This window comes from Lonchura striata, chromosome 2, assembly GCF_050655825.1.
Source record: "Lonchura striata isolate lonStrDom1 chromosome 2, ASM5065582v1, whole genome shotgun sequence".
Classification (NCBI taxonomy): Eukaryota; Metazoa; Chordata; class Aves; order Passeriformes; family Estrildidae; genus Lonchura; species Lonchura striata.
In genome coordinates, this window is record NC_140704.1 from 121,083,946 (window position 1) to 121,108,677 (window position 24,732).

General features: G+C 36.1%; 1 protein-coding gene across 1 annotated transcript in view; it reads left to right on the forward strand.

Moving 5' to 3' along the window:
• The window catches only part of NKAIN3 (sodium/potassium transporting ATPase interacting 3), a 165,317-nt gene that overhangs the window by 61,143 nt on the left and 79,442 nt on the right, over window positions 1-24,732 (forward strand). The window contains exon 2 of the mRNA XM_085572136.1: window positions 16,302-16,499. Within this exon, the coding sequence (XP_085428262.1) occupies window positions 16,314-16,499 (186 nt within the window). The 5' untranslated portion in view covers window positions 16,302-16,313. The remainder of the gene's footprint in view (window positions 1-16,301; window positions 16,500-24,732) is intronic.

Below are 24,732 nucleotides of genomic sequence, written 5' to 3' on the forward strand. Positions count from 1 at the left end.
CCAGGTTGGATGGAGTTTAAGCAACCAGGTCTAATGAAAGGTGTCCTTACCATGACAGGAAGGGTGGAACCAGATGATTTTTTAAGGTTGCTTTCCACCTAAGAAACCAGATGAGTTTTTTAAGGTTTTTTTCCATTTTATGATTCTATAAAATTGAATCTGATATTTTTAATACAGAAAAATTATCCAAAACATCAATATCAGGGGCAGTACTTTTTGTGTCTTGACTTTAACTATCACCTCCCTATTACAACTAAGCACAGAAACACAGGAAACATCTGAAAATATCTCAGAACTGAGATAACAAAAGAAAATATCTTTACTATTTTGGAGCTCTGTCTGTCATAGGGCTCTGTTTCTACTCTGCTCTTGGTATTGCAACTGGAATATTGGAAACTGGAAAGGGACCTACCTATGGCTTCTATAAAATATGTTGTTCTTGTTCTCACTGGCTAGCTGGATTTTTTTTTTTTTTTTTTTTTTTTTTTTTTTTTTAAGGATAATTAGCAGGCACAATATTTGAAATGGAGAGAAGAAAAGCAGCCTACCCACTTGAGTGTAAGTGTAGCTTTACTCACTGCATCTCCAGTGAGACCCACTTTCTGAAATATTGTGCCAGGACAGATGTGGGATCTGGGAAAATTTCCAGAGAAATCATTGTAAAATTAGATTCTCAGCATTAGCTGCTGTGTTTACCCTTTTTCCTCTCTTGAACTACCACTGGCAAGAGTGAAAACACTGGCTGATGGACTGAGAGCATAAACAATTCACAAAAGACCTCTGAGGCAAACACAGTCTTCCAGCACACTTTTACCCTTCCTTGGAAATCCATAGCCATTTTTAAAGAATAAGAAAACTCTTCCACTGCTATTGCACAAATTTGGGCAAACAGGCCACATGCTAGAAAACTGAAAATTTAGGCTTTTGCTGTAATGTCTGAGAGGTAATGCAGTGGGAGCAATTATGTGATTGCTGATGGTACTCATGGTATTTCCCTGCCTGGCTAATAGTGCTAATTTATTTTACATATTGTGCTTCTGGGAAAAAAAAATAATTTCTAAATTGAAGAGGGAGGTGTTAATGATGTTATTGCCTCCAGCTTTTTACTTGTGACATCTTACTGATGTTCCTGTCAGTACAGATGGTGTCTATCAGGTGCCACCTATCTCAAATATTTGCAATATTAAGAGTGTAAAGAAAAACACAGAAAAGTGCATTATGTACAGGAGATTCCATGACAAATGATTACTTTGGCTAGTGAAATAGGGAGCTACAAAAAGATTGAACTGAACTAGTCTGACATGAAGATCTGGCAAAATAGTAAGTCTTAATTAGAGCTACTTTCCCCTTTATTAGACAGCCAAAATGCACATAAAAACTGAACCTAAGCAATGGATAATATGCGGAGCTATGAAGACTTTGGTCAACATTCACATGATTTCAGACTTAGTAATTTATACAATTTACAAAATGAAATACTGAAATAGGAGACATGTTTGTGATATTTACAATTTCCAAATTCCAAGTATTTTTTCTCAAAAAAAAAAAAAAAAAGTTAAAATATTCCGAATCCACTATAGTATTCTGAAAGCTGAAAGCAGAAAGATAGGACAACAGACTTCTCTGAACATGGCAGGGATTAAATATTAACAAGATCATATTGGGATCACTGTATCTTTCAGTTCAGTCACCTGTAATTATTAGTGGCAACAGACAATATTGTAAAATATGATGGCAGTAGTTATCTGACTGGAAGTCTAATGTGCAACATTAAACCTAATTCCCAGGAGATTTTTAAACTTTTAATAATCACTCTATGGCTATAAATGGCAATGACATTTATACCTAGAATATTGCAGCTGCAGAAACTAATTACCCAACTGATGCTGTCAGTATGCACAGCTGTTGGTATTCCTTATTCTTTTACTACTGGCTTTCCCAAACAAAATCCCATGCCTTATTTCTGTTCTTCCCTGACTGCTACATTCCCAACACCAAAATTGTTAGTGTGCTAAATGTTCTTTCCCTCATTCACTTCAGTGCAGGTGCATCCATGCCTTTAATTGCCCACTTTCTCTAGCAGAGAATCAGATTTAGTGGGAGAGGAAAGGAAATATCCTAGAGAGACAGTCTTTTTTTCCTGGAGATACTGTTCCATACTGCCACAGTCTCATGTCATGTTCTGTAGCAGTAATTTCCATGACTTTATAGTTTGTTTGGACTATGATAGGAAAGAAATTCTCTGATTGATTTAAAGAAGAATATTTTTTAACTACTGTGATTTTTAGGTAAGGGTTGTTTTCAATTATTCTTTACTTCTTTAGGTTTTAAAAAAACACAGAAAAAAAAGTGCTTCTAGTTTTTTGGTGCTTGGCAAAATTTAAGGGAGCAAAGATTGTTATAAAATAACTGTTCCAGAATGGCATCTGAGTTGGGAATGAGAAGGATCTGGAAGACAAGGACAAAGTTTCAATAGAGGACATGGAAAATTTAGACAGAGGTGGAAGCAAAAGTAATGCATTTGAAGGTAAACTTCAGCCCCAATGGAATTAACAGAGAAACATATGTTGGTTTCAGTAGACCAGCATTTCACTGGATGCGATTATTAATTTTTGCAGCTGTTCTCTGCACAAATCAAAATATGCAAAATAAACTGTATTATGAAAATAGAACAATAAAGAATGAATTGGTCATGTTTGCTGAATTAACAACTAGAACATGATATAAATCTAAAAAATATAATGACACAGAAGACCCAGATGGTTTCTTTAGGATAATACTTGTGGCTTGATGTAAAGTCATGGTGGGCAATCAAAAGAAATCATACTGAAAGTGAGTATTACAAGAGTTAAGCTGGAAACTCTCTTCTGATGACTTCCCTACTTCAAAAAGGTGTGCTTGCTGTTAAGTGGACTCAACAAGTCCTAAGCACCTCTGATTTCTTGGATATATTCCCTCTTTTCTCATTCATCAGTTCCCCATGATCATGACAGTCCAGAAACCTGGTGGATTATTTTTAAGACTCTATAAAGACTTTGCTTTAAACTTCCCCAACCTACAGCTTCTTCATTTTCCTCATACCATGATTTTTTTTTTCACTTTCTCATTTAAATTGAAGTCATATACTCTTCAGAATAGTAAGTATTGTTTACAGGTTTGGGAGTGAGTTTCCTAGCTTCCTCTACTCTCTTCATTAGATCACTTGTTTGTAACTGATTGTCTATTCAGAGCCTTTCTTCTTTTTTTTTTTTTTTTTTTTTTTTCAACTATGTTTTCTTCAAAACTCTAGACTGGACTTCTGTTTCTTTTTCCATGTGTCTTAAAATATCAAAAAGGGAAATAGGAACTACCAATCCCTTTTGGTTGGGAATACATACAAAGAAGCTGAGACCTGAGAAGCTCCTTTGTAACTTTTCAATACAGCTTATCTAATAATTTTTGGGATTCTTTTTCAGCCCAGTCTTCAGACATTCTCTGTACCCATAAAACTCAATGGCAACATGCTCTTTGACTGCTTATCCTTATTGCAACAAACAAGGCCTGCCAGGAAGGTGTACTTCTCATGAACTTGGATCAACCACGAGCAGTTTTTAGGATTTGGAACCTCTCATCTGATACATCTGTATGTTTTGTTTCAGCTTTGCTTGGTATTACAGAATCTTCTACATCCAGCAGCCCTAGACATCCTGCCTGAATGCAGTATTCAGGAAAGCGTCAGCCTGTGCCTCTCCATGCCATTTGAGCAAGCTTTTTTTAAATTTTATTTTTATTTTTAATGGGTACGTAATGTGTATTGATAATTTGATAACAATTCACAATTCCTGGTGGCCATTCTCACAAAAAAAATAATAATTTAATTGCTTGAAAACATTCAATTTTAACATTGTTGAAACGCCAAAAATATGTACTGTAAGTGGCTGTAGGAGCAGCAGAAGTAATTGTGCCTCATTTTATACTTGTGCATTGACATCAATCTCTCTTATGATTTCACAGTTATCAGAAAAAGACAAACTTTCCCTAGGGTTCTTACTCTTTTCCTGGGTTCTTATGTTAATGAAATCTTGAGATTAAGTTAATATATATGAAATGTTTGCATAGCTGCTAAAATGCTCCAAAGGACAGAGAGGAAGAAACTGGTGTGTATTGAGATGCTGTGAATGTTCTTTCTTTAGGAAACCAAATGAAAACCAGATAGGGTGAGACTAAAAAGCATACCTGATTTTTTATACACCTGTGAATGTTGGCCATTCAAGACAAATAGGTCTAATACTTCCCACTAGGAATGTATTTCCGGAAACTTGACACACATCACTATCAGAATTTAGTAGATTATTGGTGAAGCTGTTAGGTACAGATAAAATAGGCTTTCTAATTTCCTTAAAAAGTATCTGTAAGTACCATGTGCAGAAGAATTCTTCAGTCGTGCCTTCAGTGAATGGCCAGTTCTAATCTAGCCTGCAAATGAAATTTACTCTTATAGTTTACAGACAGTAAGGGCTTGGGCTAAACAGCAATGCTACTACAAGATTAGGGGTTAAATTTATTTTAAATCAGCTATTAAAATGGTATGGTCACAACTGGTCATTATTATGCCTCAATTACAAAGCCTCCTCATCTTGTTATGGTTTATTCTCCATACTGTAGCACAATAAGAAAGGTGGTTAAAATGTCTTTATAACATTATTAATTGTTTCTGTGGTGGTGGAAGTCATGACAACTTAATCATAATAATTTAGCTGGAAAAGTACCTCTCTGTGATGAGGCTTTGGCTGCCACAGTGTGTGATTTACTTCTGTATGATTTCCTGATACTGTATTAATAGGAAATTTTTGTTCGGTAAGGATTTTGTAATATTTTTCATTCATGAGTTAGTTCAATATAGACATGGAGAGCTCTTAGAGATTAAAGACTGTCCAAAGAAGCATCTGTGACAGCATTTAAAGTGAGTGTAAGTAAACCTCTTTGTTTAGAGGTGTTTCCTCCTTTTTGCTTTACTATGAGAACCTTGAAGAATTTATTTGACACATTCCTATATAAAGTTTGTCAGGTTTTATGGCTTTTATTTCTTGGAAAACAAATTGTTTGCTTTCTGAGAAATAAGGTGTTTTGTAGAAAGCGGGCCTATTCAGAGAAAAACTTTGAGACATATGGTCTTTTAATTACTGGGTTTTAGTACTTTTACTTTGGAAAAACATTTTCAGCTGAAAAATTGCTTCATTTCAAACGCATTTAAAATTCAACAGAACAATGTGAATATTCAAGGATTTTTTTGGGGTGGATTGGGGTGTTTTTTGATTTCAATATTTTACTTTTTTATTTTCAGGTCATAAATCTTTACTGTATAGTATTCACTTTTCTTGTTGGAAAGGGGAAAACATCATAAACAACACTGTTTAAAAGGATTGCCAAGTTCCAATGTGTGGCTGTGTTTACCTTGTTTTCCAACTTGCAAAGCTAAGTACTCTCTCCCCACAACATTCTGCCAGCTGTGCAAACACCTGCCTGGTTACAGTGTATGAATGATTTAATGCTCTCTGTGTGTTTGCATGAGTAGTTGTATTTTTAAAAAAGGACATTTCAAGTAGGCAAAATCTATTTTGATGCCAAGGAGGAAAGTTCAATGGAGGGCAGTGAAGGTGTATCTGTTTCCTAGGTTGTGCCTTTGTAGCTGTGCTGTCATCTCCAATCCCTCTGGTTTTGTGGTGCGTGTGCTTCCCTGTCCCACATTTATGTTTAAAGGGATCCAATCCAAAGCTGTCAGAAGTCCTGAGGCTCTGCATTCCCAGTGGCTGATTGAACATATCACTGCTGTGCAATTCACTTTTAAAGCCAAGTGTGTGGGTGTCAAGACTTGCAATATTTTAGATGTGAAGATATGAGTGATACCCAGAAGTATCAGGAGGGCTGGCATTTGGTGAGATTTTTCCATTGTGTTTCCTGATCCCTTTGTTGGACAATATCCAAATGCAAGACACTGAGGCATAATTTCTGGGCAGGGCTGATTTCTGTTCTTTCCTACAGACACCTTCACCTGAGCTGGCAGTGCTTTGATGCCCACAGCCTGTGCCCAGCCAGCAGACAATTAGAGCTGAGCCATCCTCTCTCATCCTCACAGCCCTCAGCAGAGTTTTAAGAAGCAAAACTCTCACACAGTCTGTGGCTCTGAGAAGAGGTAATTAGTGAAGGAGCAGCAATGGGAAAGTCTGCAAGGGCCAGGGAGCAATCAAGGCAGGAAACTTTCTCCCATCCTTCTTAATATCTCCACATCATTAGATTTCTCTGCTTTCTCCTAACTGATACTAACTAGATACTAATCAGCTTACAGAAAAAATGCCTGATATTGACAATATTTTGATTCTTTTTTTTCCTCAGGCAAACTGAAAATTCTTTATATATATATATGTGTGTGTGTGTGTATGTATGTATATGTATATATGTTTGAGGAAAGTGTTTATATAGTAATTTTGTTTTCAGTAAATATGTAAATTGGTGTTAATATTATTTGTCCTTTTGCTGTTGTGTCCTCCTGCTGTCATTCACAAGTCTATCAGTCTATCTAAAAATTGTTCATCTTTCTTCTCTTTGTTAATATTATTTCAAAATTGATAGTGAAATCAATCAATAATTTCAAATATTAATATGGTCTTATATCTTTGTTCTGGTCTCATTTTGTTCTTCTTTATTAGAGGAGAATATACTAAAACTTGCATGATGTTTGCAGACAAGTCTGTGACGTTAAGGAGAGAATGGGTCATTAGGTTTCCCTGCGACTTTATGCATCTGTTAAAATGACCAGATTTTTAGAACATCTGTTAAAGGATCATTAAGTAATCCACCTAGACTTGTTATAAACAGAAACTTTTATAGTTGCCTCTTGAATTAAAAATATTTCTGGGGATCATAGTCAACTGCTTTGATAAAAGTAGCTTCTGTGAGAAATTTCTTCATTATGAAAAAAAGGAAAAATTAGAAATTAGGCTTAGCACCTCACTGTTTTACTTTGACATGGAAAACTTGAAATTGTCCAAAAGGTACTGGGCACTGTCAAATACTTTTGATTAATCTTGTCAAAAGAATTTGAGAAATTTGATTATGATGATTATAGACTTACCCATAGAAAGGTGATGCCAGAGCAAAAAGGATCCTTGTTTCTGAAACAGTCCTCTGAAAACATGAAAATTCCTGAGAGAACAGATAAAATCTCTTTTGTGTGAAAGTCTGTGAGACTTACTGTGGTTTGGAGGTGGATTAAGCTGCAAATTAAATTAACTTGATTAAGATCAGGGGACAATGAAGTGCTGAAGTAGATTGGTAATGCTGCCTTCTTTGACTACAGTTGGCATTTGTTCATGGGAAAGCACTGTTTAGTCATTAATTTGTACAGCTAAATATGAATATACAAATACATGCATACTGAATATACATAAATAAAATAGACTATGCATATTTTTAGATATTTACATAAATGTATAAAATGTTTCAAGGAACCTAAAATATGGACTAATGCCTGTCATAAATGTAAAATGAAAAATTAAATTAATTGTATTAACTGAGTTCTCCTGCTGCAGATTCTCTTTTCTGTAGTCATAGGTACTTCACTTCTGCTGGGAAAGGGAGGATTTCAAATTTCATCATCTGACCTAAAATTTTCTCTAGGAACTGTCTTTGCTGTTTAAAAAAAATGTTAGCAAATTCTTTTTGGAGACTGTCATTGCTTCAGCAAAATGCAAATGAAGCCTGTGATTAAAGGATTGCTGTGCTAAAGCCAAGGTCACTGTCAAACAGCACCACAAAAATTGAGGGACTGGCAAAAATCTGATGACCTTTTATCACAGAGAAGAAATACAGAAACAAAAATGTTGCGAGAAAAAGTATTTTTCTGAGAGCATCTTGTGCTTCTTTGAAATGAATGCAAGTAAGAAAACAGACCCCTCAGAAGCTCAATAACTTCTGCTGCTTATTGCTTCTTGTTTCTTTTTGCATTCTGAGTCTTCAGAAGAGCTTCTGATAGTGAGTACTCTCACTTCTTGGCAGTCTGTTGCGGCAGACAGCCTTATGCAATCAGCTGTATGGAGTTCATTCAAAAGATGGAGTGAATTAGCACATCTTTCTCATTGCCTTTTGTACACACTCTAAAAAAAAAAATTGGATCTTTTTACAAAATTACCATGAATCATGGAGTTTGATTTATATATTAATATTCCTTAATGCCTCTTTTAAGCTATTAGGGTACACTTGGGTCATTACCTTTGTTTAAACATTGAAAAACAGTTGACTTTTCCCGATATCCTGATGTATCCATGATTGCCCAGGATGCGGGACTATGGTAGGTGATGTCCTAGCTAGCTGTAATCTGAACTTGTGATGCAGAAGCCTCCCTTCTAGACTCCAGGATCCAGCTTAAAGGAAACAGCAAACAGTGCAAATTACAGCACAGAGTGGAAGTGCCTAGCAGCAGAGCTCATGAGTTTTGAAGTTTTCCTATTCAGCTCACTTTTTCACAACAAGACAAACTTCTTATTGTAATTTCATGTCCCTGGGAACGAAGGCTTTAGCAAAAATGCTGAACATTACCAGAATTGTCATAAAACAAGAGCTGGCAATATCATGAGCAATTGCATTGCTTTGAGCAAGCAAAGCAGAGAACACAACAGCAGTTGCTTAAACTGGCCTATTAATCTTTAAAAGTGTTCCTGGGTGCAGGTAGGAGCTTTCTGGTTAGTCTTAAAACAGGGAGTTATTTTTCTTGTCAGAAACTTTAATATTCAAGGGAGTTTTTAAGAGTCTTTTTATGGTGCATTTTAGTGTCATCAGAGTCTGGGACAAACCTTTAAATTTAGGACCCAGGCTCTCATGTGTTTCTTTCCAGCATAGAATTTTTCTCTTTGCACAGCAAGAGATGTTATTGTATTCTTATAGTCAAGATGGACAGACAAATATAGAACCCAAAAGAAAAGAAGGCAAATATTAAAATTAACTGTAATGTGGTTACAACATTATATTCTTAATCATGCCTTTATCCCCATGCTTTGTCTTTGTTCACAGCCACTGTGAACAAAATAATGTTATTTGGATAATAACAAAGTTAAATCCTGTTTTGACTAGAGGCTACATTGCATCTGTTCCTCATATAGGATTATGTGGGGTTTTGGCACAAACTGTCCTCTATTTCCATGCATTTTATAGTGACATTAAAACTAAAAGTCCATGCAGAGTTTGTAATATTTGGGTGTCCAAATATTACAAACTCTGACATAGTGCTATAAAGGATTAGTACTTTTAGCATGACCAACCCAGGACAGACCTCTCCATTTTAAGTGTAGAAAAATCCAGCTCCCACCAACACTGCAAGAGTCTTCTCCATTTCTTTAAGTAGTGTATTTGTTGAATGTTTAGAGCCTGTAAACATGGCGAAGTACTCAGGCACATGAGTCTGATCCTGTCTGCTTTAATGAGAAATATTAAATAAGAAAAATTAATAAGAATAATTTAATAAAAAATATTGTAAATATTATGAAATAGTGTAGGAAAGAGTTTGCTATAAAGGTTGTGGCAGCTTATTTTTGAGGCATCAAGTTTTAATTTCGTGATATTTCAAATGTATGAATGACTCCATAGGGATCTCAGCAATTTTGCTCAAAAACAGCAGCAACAACAAAAAAGTTTAAATGTTCTTGCTGAGCTTTGAAATTGTTTTATGTTATAAACTAATTTTTCAAATGCTTATAGTTTATAAACCTTTTGGACAGAATTTTTATGGCACATAATTGTAATGTTTTCCCATTTCTGTACGCTAAGATGTTTCAACCTTTTTTAACCTTTCCCATCTCTCTGGCTTAAGGTGTTTTCCTACATCATTGGTATAGGTGGTTGTACATGGCTTGCCAAAGATGTTTCTAATTCTTCACTGTGTTACATTTCAGTCCTGCCTTGCTTCTTCATTTCAGCCCAAATCAGGTATGGCTTGAGTGAGGGACACACTAATCTGCACAAACCCTTGGCTTTATACAAACCTTGTCATATTCTCAGCCCTCAAAACTCAAGGCAGTGCTCAGAGTTTGGCATCACTCCAAGTCTGTGTTCTGTCATAGCTCTGGGTCATCAGAGGTAATAGGTGAGAGCAATTTTCAAACTAAGTGCTCAGCTTAATCACATTTCCACTGGAGCACTACAGCTTTTCTGAGCAGCTGTGACTTCTTTGTGTTCATGTTGAATTTCCTATGACAAGTGGTAGGTAAGACTCGTATTGATCCAACTGCCCCATCTCAGCTGCTTTTTCCTTGTGTGCTGAAGCTTTCTCCTGCCATACTCTGTTACCTCTCTGAGCTGTTTCTCAGACAGACTGCCACAAAAGGGAGGTTGAACAAGGAAACGACATGGAGCTGGTATTTGAACATAGATCTGATTATTGCCAAAGATCAGGGCTCATCTTCAGGGGCAACAAGTTTCAAAAAGAGCCCCTTGCTAGTTCTCATAATTTCTTCTTGCAACTGATACTAAGACTGCATGAAGAAGACAGCAGTATGCTTCTCTTGTTGACTTCTTGCCTTCTGACTTCCTAAAGACATTCCACTGCATTCCACTTTTCTAGTAAGTTTGGTAAATCTAATTTTAAAACTGTTTGCTTTGCGAAAGAGTATACAGATCCCTGAGCATGTAGCAAATAAAACCATGAAAGGAAACCATTTTTATAGCATAGGTAGATCATCTGCCTAATTTCCAAATAAATTTCCAAAATTATTGTGTTCACTTAAAAAAATAAAATAAAATCTGGCAACACTCTCCATAGCCGAATGAATAATAGTAAAAGAAGGAGAAGCCAGTACTTGGTAACCTTAACTCATACATTTTTTTGGGGGAGGTTGTAGATGTGGAGGGTAGCCTGTCAGCAAATGAATAAAAACTATTGTAGTGTAGATAGATTTGAAAAAAAATAATTATGCTTAATATAGAAATCTTTCCCTTTAGTCATGGTCTGATGCCATGATTACAGTCTGTGAACTTCTAATCTCTGTCAGTGGAAACTATGAGCCTCTAATCACACCAACCAAAAATTACTTTGCCTCTGTACCTCGTTTAACCATTCTCAGCCCATGATGCTGGGGTTACCTCATTGTCTATGTCCAAAGATTTTCATCCTGTGAACTTTCTCTTTTAGTGGTAATTAATTTAGGTGTATCACATGATTGCTCTGGTTTAGTGTGCTCTGCTAAGCACAGAGATGAATTTGCTATGTCTTGTCTGACATCCAGTTCAGATGGATGAATAATCCCAGTAGAGTCAACCCTTAAGCTTCAATTTAAGAATGCTCTTCATGTCATTTATTCTCCAGAGTGCACAGGATAAGGTGAAGCTGCTGATTGTGTTATATCTTGAGCAGCTTGGAATCAGCATGGTTCATTGTCCCATTAGCAGTTGAGAGGGTTACCACAATTATTAAGTGGGCTACCTTCAACCTCTAGCTCATGGAATAGGTAAAAGTCATCAGTGTAACACTGAGGTAAGAATTTAAATTAAAAAACAATGGGAAAAGATAGTAGTCAATATTCAAAAATTGTTATCCCAATAAAGACAATGTGAGAGCTGGTGATGCAAAATTCCCCATTTGGAAATGGGAAATGGCCTCAGTCTTCTTCAGTATTGTCTGCCCAGGCCTTCAGAACTGTTTGTTCAGCAGTACACTCCTCCTTCAGTGAGAGGAGATTAAATGTAACTGGTCACACACAGAGTAAGCTGGAATCAGAACCTGATGTTTCAAGCAAAAGCAGGGTGGAAAAGTAAGGTGATGCTGCCAGAGGGAGTCTTTGTCTAATAGCTGATGGTCATATTTCCAAGTACTTGCACAATTAGAGTGGATTTCATTAATGCTGAGACACATCATTTATATCTAATGAGAATTAATGTCTCCTTGAGATTAGATAATAAGGAATGTGTGTGTCCCTTGTCCCTGCCAACAACCCTGCATCTTAATTACAAATATAATTTGGTCTAGGGAATTTCAAAGAAATGTACTATTCCTTTTCTAGCATTATGCATATAAACTTTTATTACCTGTTGAACAGGTGTTTGAAAATCTTTTCTCCTCACTGCTTAAACAAAATATGTGTAGCAAGTCAGAATAGAGCATCCTTGTTACACTTAGGAAATGGAATGGAAATATTTAATGTCTCAGCCTAATGTCTATTCATAATAATCAATATAGTATGTATCAATAAAATAAGAAGTGTTGGGAAGGGCTAGGTACCATACAAGCAACATACAGTCAAAATCTCTAACATTATGTTTTGCCAGGCCTTTCTGCTCCTTCACTTGTCTATAAAATTTCAAGTGCTGACTGCTGTTTTCTGAAGAAAAAAAGGGACTTTCCTCCATTCTGCTCAAAGCACTGTTTTGTTATACTTTTCCTAAGAGTGTATTTTTAAATACTAATAAAAGAATGAAAGAAATAGAAAATAACATGTCATAAAGCAGAAGAATACAATGATAGAACAAACAGCTGTGTTGGTAATCATGTTGAGTATAATATTTGTTTGTTATGCAAGGCAATCTTGGTGCATTGGGTTTTCTCCTTGGAGTTTCAGTGCATTCTTTTTGTATTCCTTAAAAGTAGCGAATTTAGGTAGTCCAAATTTCTTATTAATTTTTTGTGTTGTTGTTATAGACATTGTGTGTAAACTTTACACAAATAAATGAAAGGAACATCATTTGTAGTTTTAAAATAAACCATCTTATACTATGATTTGTTAATTTTTACCTAGATTCACCACCTAAAAATTGAATCCAAAAAAATCACAGAATTATTTGGATTAGAAGGCACCTTCAAATATCATCTAGACCAGCCTCCCTGCTATGGGCAGGGACATCTTTCACTAGATCAGGTTTCCCAAAGCCCTGCCCAATAGAAAATGTCTGCTTGAAACCAAATGTAGAATTTAAGCAGACATAAAAAATTAAACATTATCCCCAAGCACTAAGAAACAGCATTACTCAGATTCACAGGGATTACATCTCACCTTAAAAGGATGTATCTGCCATAGCAATGATTTCCAATAATAATCAAAATTAATCCTTGGTCTGACAGCCGACACAAATCCCATATATAGTTTAAAGGCTTAAAATGCTGTAGACAGGTAAGTGGGACTCTACATCAGTAAAGTATGATTATGGGACTGATCCTATACCCAGGAACAAACTTCTTACCACAGACTGGAGTATTGCTTTAATGCTGACTAAAGATGGGAGGAGTAGGAGATGGAACTTCTCTTCCCTGTGTCACTTCCCCAAGCCTCACAATCTTACTGGAAGACCTGTAGTCTGTGTTCTGCCCCTCTCTGTTCTTGGTGTCTATCTGAGTGGTTATTAGCTGAAGAAGTATATTTTATGTGCTGATGTATGGTATTAAATTCAAGATGTATGCTCAGAAGAGAGCAATTTTTCATCTATGATTGAAATTTCAACTTTTGAATGAATCCCAGCTGGGTTAGTTAGAAGGACAACTTGGTTTCTCTTGTACAGAGCCTGAAATGTGAGTCTCTTGCTTTGAAGCAGCAGCATTTTTTCCTAAGAAAGAAGCATTTGAATTGTCACTGATGATTAAACATTTTATACAATTTTTTTTAATATGAAAAATTAGAACATAATAAATGATTTATTGAAAAACTTTAGGCATCTGCTTGTACTTTCTGAAAATTCTTAACTTTCATTTAACGTAGAACTGAAAATAAGCTACTTGGGCAGCAGCTTTTCCAGCATGCTCAGAGTTTCCAAGATGTGAATTTACTAATACCAAAACACTCTCAGGAGTTCACTGATGTTTTAAACCTGTTCATCCCAGCAAAGAGTCTTTGAATTTTCTATGGTTCTGTAAATTACTATAAAGATACAAGTTAATAATTTTTTTAATGCTTGTTGCATTTGACTCACTTTATGGATTAAGAATCTTAAAGTAGTCAGAGAGAAGTGTTTCAGCTGCTAAAAAAAATAAAAATTGATTTTTCCTGTTGTCAGGCTTTCTTTTATTGGTTAACAGCTTAACATTTATCAGCTCAAAAGGCTTATGGCTGCCATTTTGGCAAGTGATATCTCAGAGGTCAAGCAAATGCACCAAGTGGTTTGTTTGCATTTTTAAAACTGATCCTTGTTGGGCCATCATTATCTGCTTTTACCTGCTTTGAGAGCTCAAGATGTAATACACAAATTGAAAAGGAATTATGAAAATTTCCTCCTCTACTTTATTCAGAATGTCTGAATTTCTTTTTTTTTAAAGGTAGCAAGTGCTGTGTAACTCTTTGGGGGGTTTTTTGGGGTTTGGTGTTTTTTTTCCTTCTTACCTGAATCATCAGGAGCCTTGAACATGAATAAGACCATCAAGTTGGCAATTTTGTTTAATCACGTCAAGAGCAATACATAACAGTATTCCAGAAATGAAAGTTTTTATTTATAAGGGGGTAAATTGTACTATTCATATGCCAAAATCTTACATTTTACATGTGTTGGCAAAATTGTTCTATTTCCCTATGAGATTTTGTCATTGGCTGTGAACCAGCCAAGTATGAATATCCAACAGACTATAACTGTAAAAAAAATAAAGACAAAAACCAATAAAGGATAAATAAACCTTCAAGAGCAAAGAAATCTGGACACCAGCACCATGGACTTCACAACTTTTTCCCACTGTTGTGATAACAAAGTGTTACCTCACATTATTTGATCCACACTAACCCACCAATCCATATTCCTTCTCAGCAAAGGGCTTCTGAGCTAGGTTAGACTGAATATGTGTGTGCTGCTTGACAACTGGCATTTCTGTGAGTTGACAATTTTTAAAAGCACTTGATAACACTGTGCAATCTCTGGCATTGTTGTACAAGGTATGCCCTGGATGTTTCCTGTGATTCTATATTTATGATTATATTTTCATTAAACTGAGTTGTCTGTCAGCTTCTTATTTCACAAGCTGTTTTCATGTTGCAGCTGAAAGTTTTCTAAACCAGTATCAAGGATTGACATGCAAAGTCAAAAGATGAATGCCTCATCAACTCAAAATAATGCATTTGGAAATCTAGCAACTCTGTATTTAAAGGGTAGAGAAGTGGTGGAGAAAAAACATGCAGATCACAAAGGCAGATTTCTTACTGATAACTAGGATATAGTTAGGATGGCAGGATTTAATTCCCATGTTAATTTTCAGGTGTAGCCAGAATAAAGGCAATCAATGAAGAGAAATAGCAACCACTTCTGCAACTGGAATTTGGGCTGAATTTCCCTTTGGTCAGGTTGGAAGTATATGGGCACAGACAGAGCATATTTGTGGGATGCAAAGGGTGAATTGGTGTCACGGCAGTGCTCACAAACTGTCACGTGTGGAAGCCAGGGGTATTTTGTGGGCATATGGCTGAGAATTTTGCAGACATTTTTTACTTGGAGTTCAGAATGCAAAGCATGGGAATATAAATCTGAATTAATTGTTTCAAGTATCAGTATAACTCAACTCTCATTTATTTCCAGTGAGGAGGCTGGGGTGTTTTTTGCATTTAAATGGCATTCATTCGACTTCAATATATTTTTTTTTTTAATACATGACCTGAAGAACCAAATATTTTGTTAATTCAAATGAATTTTCTTGTTTGTACTTAATAGGTAAGCTCTTAGAAAATCTTTAGTACATTAGTAGGTTTACCACTTCCATTGCTCCAAGTGGAAGTGGTATGATGCTTACTAAAATGCACAGACATTATATATCCTGTGTGGGTTAGACGGCAACCAGTACTCATCTGGGTAGGTTTAATGTCTGATCTGGAAGGTGATTTGAGTGAAGAGAACTTACTGCTTTTATTTTAAACCCAGATCTATTCACAAATGTATGTTCCTCCACTAAGTTGCGAATCTTGTAATCTGGGTGAGGGGCAGAGGGAAGAAAAGAGAGCAGGGTTCTTGGCTGGGGACGTTTGAATCTGATGATGGAAATCATCAAATATTATGTAAATTTGATTTAGTTAAGTGACATTCTAATCAAATAACATTAAAATTGCTTTTCAGACTGTATGTCCAAGGGAACATGTATTTGTACAGTACCTGGTATGATGGTTCTTATGCCAGGCAGAAGTTCCTGTGCACAACTACAGAATAATCAATGCATGTTTGCCATTTCCTCTCTCCACTTTAACATTCTACTTTCATTAGAAACTACTGGGTTTAGGATTAAGGATAATTATCTCATTGCCTTTATCTTTTATTTCCCTTTTCTTTATCTTAAAAACAGAAAGTCAAATATGCTCACACCTTTCCCCTCCCTCTTCTAGGAAACGGATCTCATGACCTTTAACATCTCAATGCACCGCTCGTGGTGGCGGGAGCACGGGCCTGGCTGCATACGAAGGGTGGTGCGTCCTTCTTCCCCTGGCATCCTAGAGGATTACTCCTACGTCTCTGTGACAGGCTGCATCATTGATTTCCAGTACCTAGAAGTCATTCACAGCGCTATCCAAATACTCCTCTCCGTAAGTTCACGGTTCTTCTTGTACTGGGATTCCATTGGTCCTTTCACACACACCCTGCTGTTGTTGCATGTCCTGAAAAGGGGATGTAGCTGATGAAAAGTGGTTGATGGATGGCTGCAAAGACTTTTAATTGTGTTACACAATTAGATTATTAATAATAGTTAATTCATAATTAATTATTATTAATAATATTAAATTATATTATTTAAATGTGCACTGTTCTTTTCTTTCCTTATATTTCTTCAAGCTCTGTACAGGCATAGTACCCATTCGGGCCATAGCTGGGATAGGTGGAAATTAACTTGAGTCCTTGGCTCTCATTCATTTAGATGTCGCACAAATCAAAACAGATTTGTCCAAAATTAATTTACCTAAACCCTTCTGAAGTTCACAATCAATGACACCATTTTTTAGCCCTGATTGTAAATATATTTTACATGATGCATAGCTAAGTTTCTTCCTATACTCAGCTATGGATTAATACTTGAGAAAGGTCAGAAAAATATTAGGAATTAAAGTATGTGTTCATATTTAGCCATGTTATTTTTTCTCTCCTTGAACTCTGCATTATCAGAACACTTTATCTCCATTGTCCACATTTGTTACAACACCAATCAAAAATGCAATTACAAGAAGTTGTTGCAATAGCCTGCAGTGCAGGGAAGTGCTGGGATTCAATGAGTTGCTTTGGGAGAGACAACCCAGTCTTGGCCACAGTTTTTCCTCTTGGCTGCTTCACCTTGTGATTAACAGGTTGTTTGGCATGAGCTGTGTGTGATCTCCTAGAAGTGATAGCTCTTTCTCTTCATAGCTGTGTGTAGTGCACTGCAACTGGCTGACTCTACATGGTTGCACACAGGATTGACCACCCACCCCAGATATTTTGAGAACATAAATGCTCGTGACTTGTGGCCCTAACTATGGCCACCAGGTCCTGTTAGACAGTGGGAGAAGAGCTGCAGTCTGCAGTCCACACGTGCTAGTGAGGTGAGCTACCTGGTCTGAGCAGCCAGAAGGGATGCACATTTCTGGTCTGTTCAGTATTTCAAGCTGTTTCAATATAAATCTGGTTTATACTACCACTTGCAAAGTAAACAGCATCTGTGAAATAAATCTCACTCCTTCATTTAAAATGATTTTTAAATTTAAATTTTTACTTTTCAGCATAAGGGCATTTCTCTTTCAAAAGAGAAGAAATCAGTATATGTGGTTATATCTATCATTCTGTCCAGCTGTCTGAAAGCTCAAGATAATTCCTCTCCACTACTAAATGCCTTTTGTAAGATGCCGTGTTTCTTCCTTGCCACTAGTTTTAGTCAAACTTGGATAAACTTATACATCTGTAATTAGTGAACTTCCACTTGATGATCCAGGTTGGAATTAGTGCACTTGGTGTGCATTCCAGTGACATCACTTGCACCTACACAAGATATGTGTCTTATCCTGGTCTATCAGCTCCTCAGGCATCAGGAACATCACAAGACCTACACAATCCTTCTCCTGACCATCCTTCAGTTGGGCAGCAAAGACTTTGTGTCGGGATCTTTTTCAGTGAAGACAAAATTACTTCTCTTGCGGCCCTGTTTATGCAACATTAATTATAATTAATGAAAATGAAAATCGGCCTTCCAAAACAATTCTGCATACTCAGGCTTAACTGCATGCACCTTCCTTGTATTTGTGGGGCCCTGATACTCAAAGCTGGTTGCTTCTCCCTTGAGTTCATCTGCAGCAGATCTCCCTCTCAATGCAGTGTCATCCACTCTGCATCAGCGAGCCTGTACAAAGGAAAACAAAGTGTGGTAGTTTAAAAGGGGAAAACCATAAATATTTCAAACACTGCTTCACTTCTATAAGAAAAAATACTTATGTTAAAATTTCTTCTAGTATTTTTTGTGATTATCAACAAATTTAGAATTGTATCGAAATACAGCTGGTTGTTGATCACAGTAAATGTTTTCTTTGGCACTTATTTGTGCAGTACAGTTCTGTCTAATGGCATGAACACAAATATTATTAGACTAGCACAATTAATTGATACAAACTAAAAAATATTAAAATTTAAAAATATAGCAATTCTGTAATAATTATAAATCATAAGATGTAACTTACCTTCCCTTTCTAAAGAAGTGATTGCTATGATGAATTAAATAATAACTCAAAATTTTAATTAAATTGAAAATTTAAAATGTTCCAGGAACTTATAAGTCATGACTGTGAATTAGTTTCCCATTTCAGATACTGCTTTGATTAATATAAACAATGATAAAATTAAAATACTGTATGGAAAGTAAGGTTTTCCTCCAGTTTTACTATCTTGCTATGCCATCTGTGACATATTATAATTAACATCTCATGAATCTGTACTTCAGTTTCCATTCTGAGTTGTAATTTATGCCTGTTTCATGTACTGTCACACAAGACCGAAGTCACTACCTGGATTACCAAATAATTTGCAGTTTCCTTCCATTTTCTGAATACTACTGGCTTGAGGAAGTTCCCATCTCTTTTGGATGCGTAACTGCTTTCCTAATTAGGGTACCAATTTCTGTTGTTAGTTAAAAGGTCGTTTAGGTTGTCTTTTCAAAGGACTGGGGAACTGTGGATCATAAGATCATTCTTTTTTTTCTTTTCCTATTAGCTAGTCCCAAAAGTAGACTATTTCTTTTTGGACCTTACAACCTACTTAATTTTCATAACATTTTTGTGTAGCAATAGTAGTGTAACAAACCATTTTACACTGTAACAAAAAACTTTATTGGCATAACAAATCATTTTATCATGCTAAGCTTTGTCCAAGTGACTGGGAATGCAAAACACTTGCATTTGGTAGGGAGTTAGAACCTCTGAAAGAAGAAACACCTCTGAGGGGTAAGTATTGGATACCTGTCAAGATATATGTAACTCAGTAGCAGCATTTTTGAAAGGTAACTTTTTATTTTTTATTTTTTTTTAACTGGTATAAAGATTTTTATATGCAGAGAATGCTGCAGCTGTGACTACATTAAACCCTGCTTCAGGAAATAGGCTTAACAGCCATTTATTTAATTTTAACACAGTAAATTTATTTTTATATCTGCTTTATAGTTGTTTCTAAATATATATTTTTATTGGTCAAACAGTAAATTTGCATCTCATCCTGATTCTGGATGCCTATTTAAGTGATTGGTAGTTGAAGATGTTAAACATTTCTTTAAATTCGGGGAGAATCAAGAGAAATATGAGAGAATAGGATGCAATTAATAGTAAAGAATAATTATAGTTAAATTTTGTGTTTAAAATCTATATTTATTTGAGGTAGAGAATAATATTTATATTATTTTGATGAATAAATTCTTCTGCACAACACCTTTAAAATGCAAGGCAGATAATCATTACAGAAACCTCAATTTTCAGGGAAAAATACAGTCAGAATGGTGACAGCTTAGCATCTTTGAGAAAGACATTTCATAAAATTTTTGCTGTTATTTTAAAATAGATAATACACACTGACATTATTAAATGCCAGGTACACACTGACTTCAATAGCCTGAACATTAAAAATTTCTCCAAGTTATTGTAGAGAGATATGTATTAGACCCAGATCCTAATATGACACTAGCACAGTGCAGCACAAACCCAAGCCAGGGTTCACTGTGCTAACTCTGGAATTAGAAACCACATAACTTCATCAGTGCTGAAGAAGCAAAATTAATACATTTTGGTAGAGCAATGGGCTGACACAACTAGATGTTTCTGGACCAGGAGACATTACTTTATTTCAATGCTGTGTTGCACGAGGTAGAGTTATCTTTCCTCCCATTCTCATCGAGGTATAGAAGGATAACCTAAAATCCAGACCACTGAAAGAAGGGGGGCAGCAAAGATAGTGAAAACCCTAAGCCTAAAAACACACAAGCTCTTTGGCATGTTGATGCACATTCAGGATATTTTGAAGGAAGCTTCTGGTTTACTTCGTGGAGGTTCATCTGTTGCCTCTCATAAGTGTAAATTATTGTAACCCTCAGGCTGCCTGCTGGACCTACAGAGGAAGAACAGCCACAAAAACACCCTGTAAACCCTTTCTTGCAGAGTCATGTATAAGTTCAGACAAAGATGTGATATAGGGAGATTAACAATATTGAAATTTTTCCATAATGAAGTAAAAAGCAGTGAGCATATCTGCCTAAGATAAAGTTATCAGTGGTGTACAGCTTATCACATGCACTGCCAAGCACAAAACATACATTAAGATAGAAAAATACATTACTTTCTACAGAATCAAATGAAGTCATAATATCAGAAATATAAGAAAAAGCATTCCTGGTAGCCAAATTGGGAGCTGGATACTGTGGTCACTGTGAGCAGAGTCACCATCTGCTAAAGTATATGTCCCAAAAAGATGTTTTCCCAGTGCTTCTTTCAACTCAGGAATTTATAAATGTCATATGCTTTCCCTAAGAGACAGCAGGCTTCTAAAGCAGCTTCCAGCAGAGTGTCTGAATGCTCAGTAATTTGTCTACTGCTAGTAGAAAAATTGAAACCTCTGTATCACAAAGTCACACAGAAAGGTTGAGGTGGGAAGGGACCTCTGCAGGTCATCTGATCCAACCCCCCTCACACTTAGCTGGTGCACCAGAGCAGACTTCCCAGTACTGTGTCCAAACAGCTCTTGAATATCTCCAAGGAGAGACTCCACAATCTCCCTGAGAAACCTGTGCCTTGGCTTGATAACCCTCACACTGAAAAAGTGTTTTCTGGTGTTCAGAGGGAACCTCCTATGTTCCAGTTTGTACCCATTGTCCTGGTCCTGGCACGGGGCACCACTGAGAAGAGCCTTGCTGCATCCTCATTACCCCCTCCATACAAGACCTGGCTGCAGGTGAGGCCTCAACAGTGCTGAGCAGAGGGGCATGATCTCCTCCCTTCATCTGCTTGCAGTACTTTGCCCAATACAGCCCAAGCTTTTTTTATATTTTCCATAAAAATGGTCCCTACCTGCCCAAAAGATTCATAATTATTGATATAAATTGATGCTAAACACTTTTAAAAATGTATGTGTTAGTACTCTTAGACTTGTCATCCATATGTTTGCAGTGTTATCTTGCTTTAATTAACCAGGTATGATTATTTCATATATTTAGAGTTGTTATTGTTATTATTATTATTATTATTATTATTGACAATAATAAAATCATATATGTCATAAAGACCATGGCATCCTCTTGTTTGTGAGGACTCTAGTCCTCTTGCTTTTTTCTCACAGTTCTCTGATGTTCTTAATCTCTATTCTTCTCTCCATTACACACAAGCATCACATCCATAGGGAAATGATAAGCAAGAATCTGACTTAATTTCTGAATATCTTCTACCAGTCAGAGCCTCATACTGACTCTATGCAATTGCCTTGCTCTGTGAATTATTTCTGGCCTGCTGTCTTCAAAGAATATGCCAAATGTTGATTGTTTGACATAATAATTAATTATGACATTTGGTAGACCTAAGTGCTTTTTTTTCATAGTCAGAAAAAAATATAATTTAATTTAAAACTATATTTAGCACAACAGACATTAAAATGGAGGTTATGAGTCTTTTGTAAATAATTAATCAAGGGAAGCACTCTGACTACTGAGCTATAGAGAGTATGATCATGGTCAGTGCTGGAGTGGCTTAATGTATTTCAGGTCATTGACCAAGATTTTACACTGACCCATAAATTTGAATGCTTTTTGGGTTGATTTGGATGGCTCTTCCTCTATCCCTGATGTTTAGATGACCTTCTCTATGCTGTTGGGAAAGCTCCAGGAATTGCTCCAAAAGAGGTTGCAAAGCAGCTTTTGCCCCTGCCTTCAATTAGCCAGAGGTGCAGTTTGCTTTATATTTATTTAAATGTAATGAAAGGTTTAATGATATTAATATATAATGTGGCTCCTCTGGGGCATTGCAGCAGCCCCTTTCTTCCCATTAGTTTTAGCCCTGCTATTTTTATAATTGGACAGAAAAAGCATATCATGTATGTTGTTCTCCAAAGAAATCCCTATAGGGGCTGATACCAGTGCTCAGGCAGGTTTCTTGCTCTCATTCCATTTCTCTGAGTGACATGTGATGATTCAGAAAGCCAGTCAACATCCACATGTGATAAAAAAGCATGACGTAATTTGGACTTAAGGGCTACAGGAATTACACGAGTAAAATGTAGTTGTCCTGAAGGTATTCCAATTTTATTTAATTTTAGTTTGCACCCTTTCCATATTTTTCATTTCATAGTTTGTCTTCTTTTTCATAATAAACAATTGCAAAGTGATATGGAAATTAACTTTTTCCATTGTTCTGCTAAGCTGAACTTCAGCATTTCTTCAGAAAAGGTATGAAAGATAAGCCTGTTCTTCCTCACAGCTATCTTCATAATCATCATCTTCACAACAACAATAATCCCCAAAATAGCCAGGAACACTTCTGTCTTGGACATGTGACTAGACAGTTTTGGTAAACTGTTGGCTTCTCACAGATTTTTTTAGTAAGTTTAGTGAGATCACCAAATTATTTGAAAATCAGAAGAATTTTGTGAGCCTGAGCAATATTAAAGAGGAGTTGTCCATCTCTGAAACAGACTGCAAAGAGGCTACAGTGCAAATTTGACTTTACCTCCACTGCTTTGTTGTAATTGTATCATTGTGTTTGTATCATAATCTATGCCTTGTGCTATTCCTCCAGTTTGTGATATTGGCTCAGGGTTTCATACAGCCCATGTCACCTTTGCCATTAACAAGCCTTCAGTGTTATAAAAGCATAACCAAGAGAAAGAAAAATAGCGAGAGACTGTATCTGCACTAACATTCTAGAAAGACCATATCTTTTCATGCTAAATTTAGTTAAAAATCATTATTCATGTTAGTGTGTAGATAGTGAAATACACAAGGATATTTGTCTGATTACCAGTCTGGGTCAATAAAGCAGCTATGTGAGAGAGGATCAAGATAAATCTGGGTTTTTTCATCTCAGTTGTCAATCCAAGAACGTCTGCTTTTTCAAGTGGCTCATTTAAAAGGAACAGAAAACTGTGATATTATAGCTACTTGCATTTTCATTCATTAACTATTATGATAAGGATTTGTCAAAAAGACTTGGCCAACTTCTGCACCAGAGCTGGCTGAGACTGAGGGTTCAAGCATTAGCAATATAGAAGTGCCCTAACCTTGACAGTTAATCTACATGAGAACTTAATTGTTCTATATATTTTCTAGTAGTAGATATAGAGTTTTTTGCCATTTTACACAACATTGAAAATTACTGTGACAATTTGTGAATTGTCAAAAATGTTACTGAAATTCTGTGCAAGAATTCTGAAATATTTTTATTTACACTAAAGTATTTATAGTAAAAAATAAAACTTGATTGTTTCTTTTAATTTTACAGAGCTCATTAATATTTCGCTGCAAATTATGCAGAAAAACTGGAAGTAAATGGGAGATTTGGAAAATAGTTGGTTTCCCTCCTTCAACCTGTGCCCATAAGTGCCACGCCCATGGCAGAAACACTGCAATAGACTAAATTTCTGCAATTTAGTTACTGCATTTCTCAGACAAATACTTTCATTTTGATTCATTTCCTTCATTGGACTTTATTTCTGAAGTTAACCTGAACTAACACTGAGCAGGGAACTGCAGCTGCCCAGTGCACACTAAACATGGTGACCACAGATTCCAGTAAAAGTGAGTATCTCTGCAAATAAACAGGAGAGGTGCTGAAGGAGGTAAAACAGCTTAAAGTGCCTCAGCAAACTTGTATGCCTACATGCTATTTTTAGAGCTGAGCAGAGTGCTTAATGTTGCACTAGGCATTTGGAAATCATAAGAGAATAAAGTGAAAAGTGTAACAGATATTGCCAACATAAAAATTTTTTTAGAGAACACATAAATCAAAAAATTTTCATTAAGAAAAGTAAAAGCAGTATTTACTTTGAATTTTAGGGATATTTTCTTGACTATATCATTGGAAGTATTTAACTCTTTGATGAACTACTGGAACACAAAATATCCCAGAAATTCAGAAAGCCAGAGAACATTGTTTCCTAAGATTTTTGTCTTCATGCCGCTGAGGCCACTCACAAGCTTCAGTAGCCTCTGGGAATCAGTGCATGATAGTTTACTTCTAAGGTGGAATAAAATTTGTATTTTTCTGCCAAGCTGCAATTCAGTGCAAAGAGCTTTCTTGCATCAGGTTTGCTCCAGCTGTGAAGTTGATAAACCAAGCA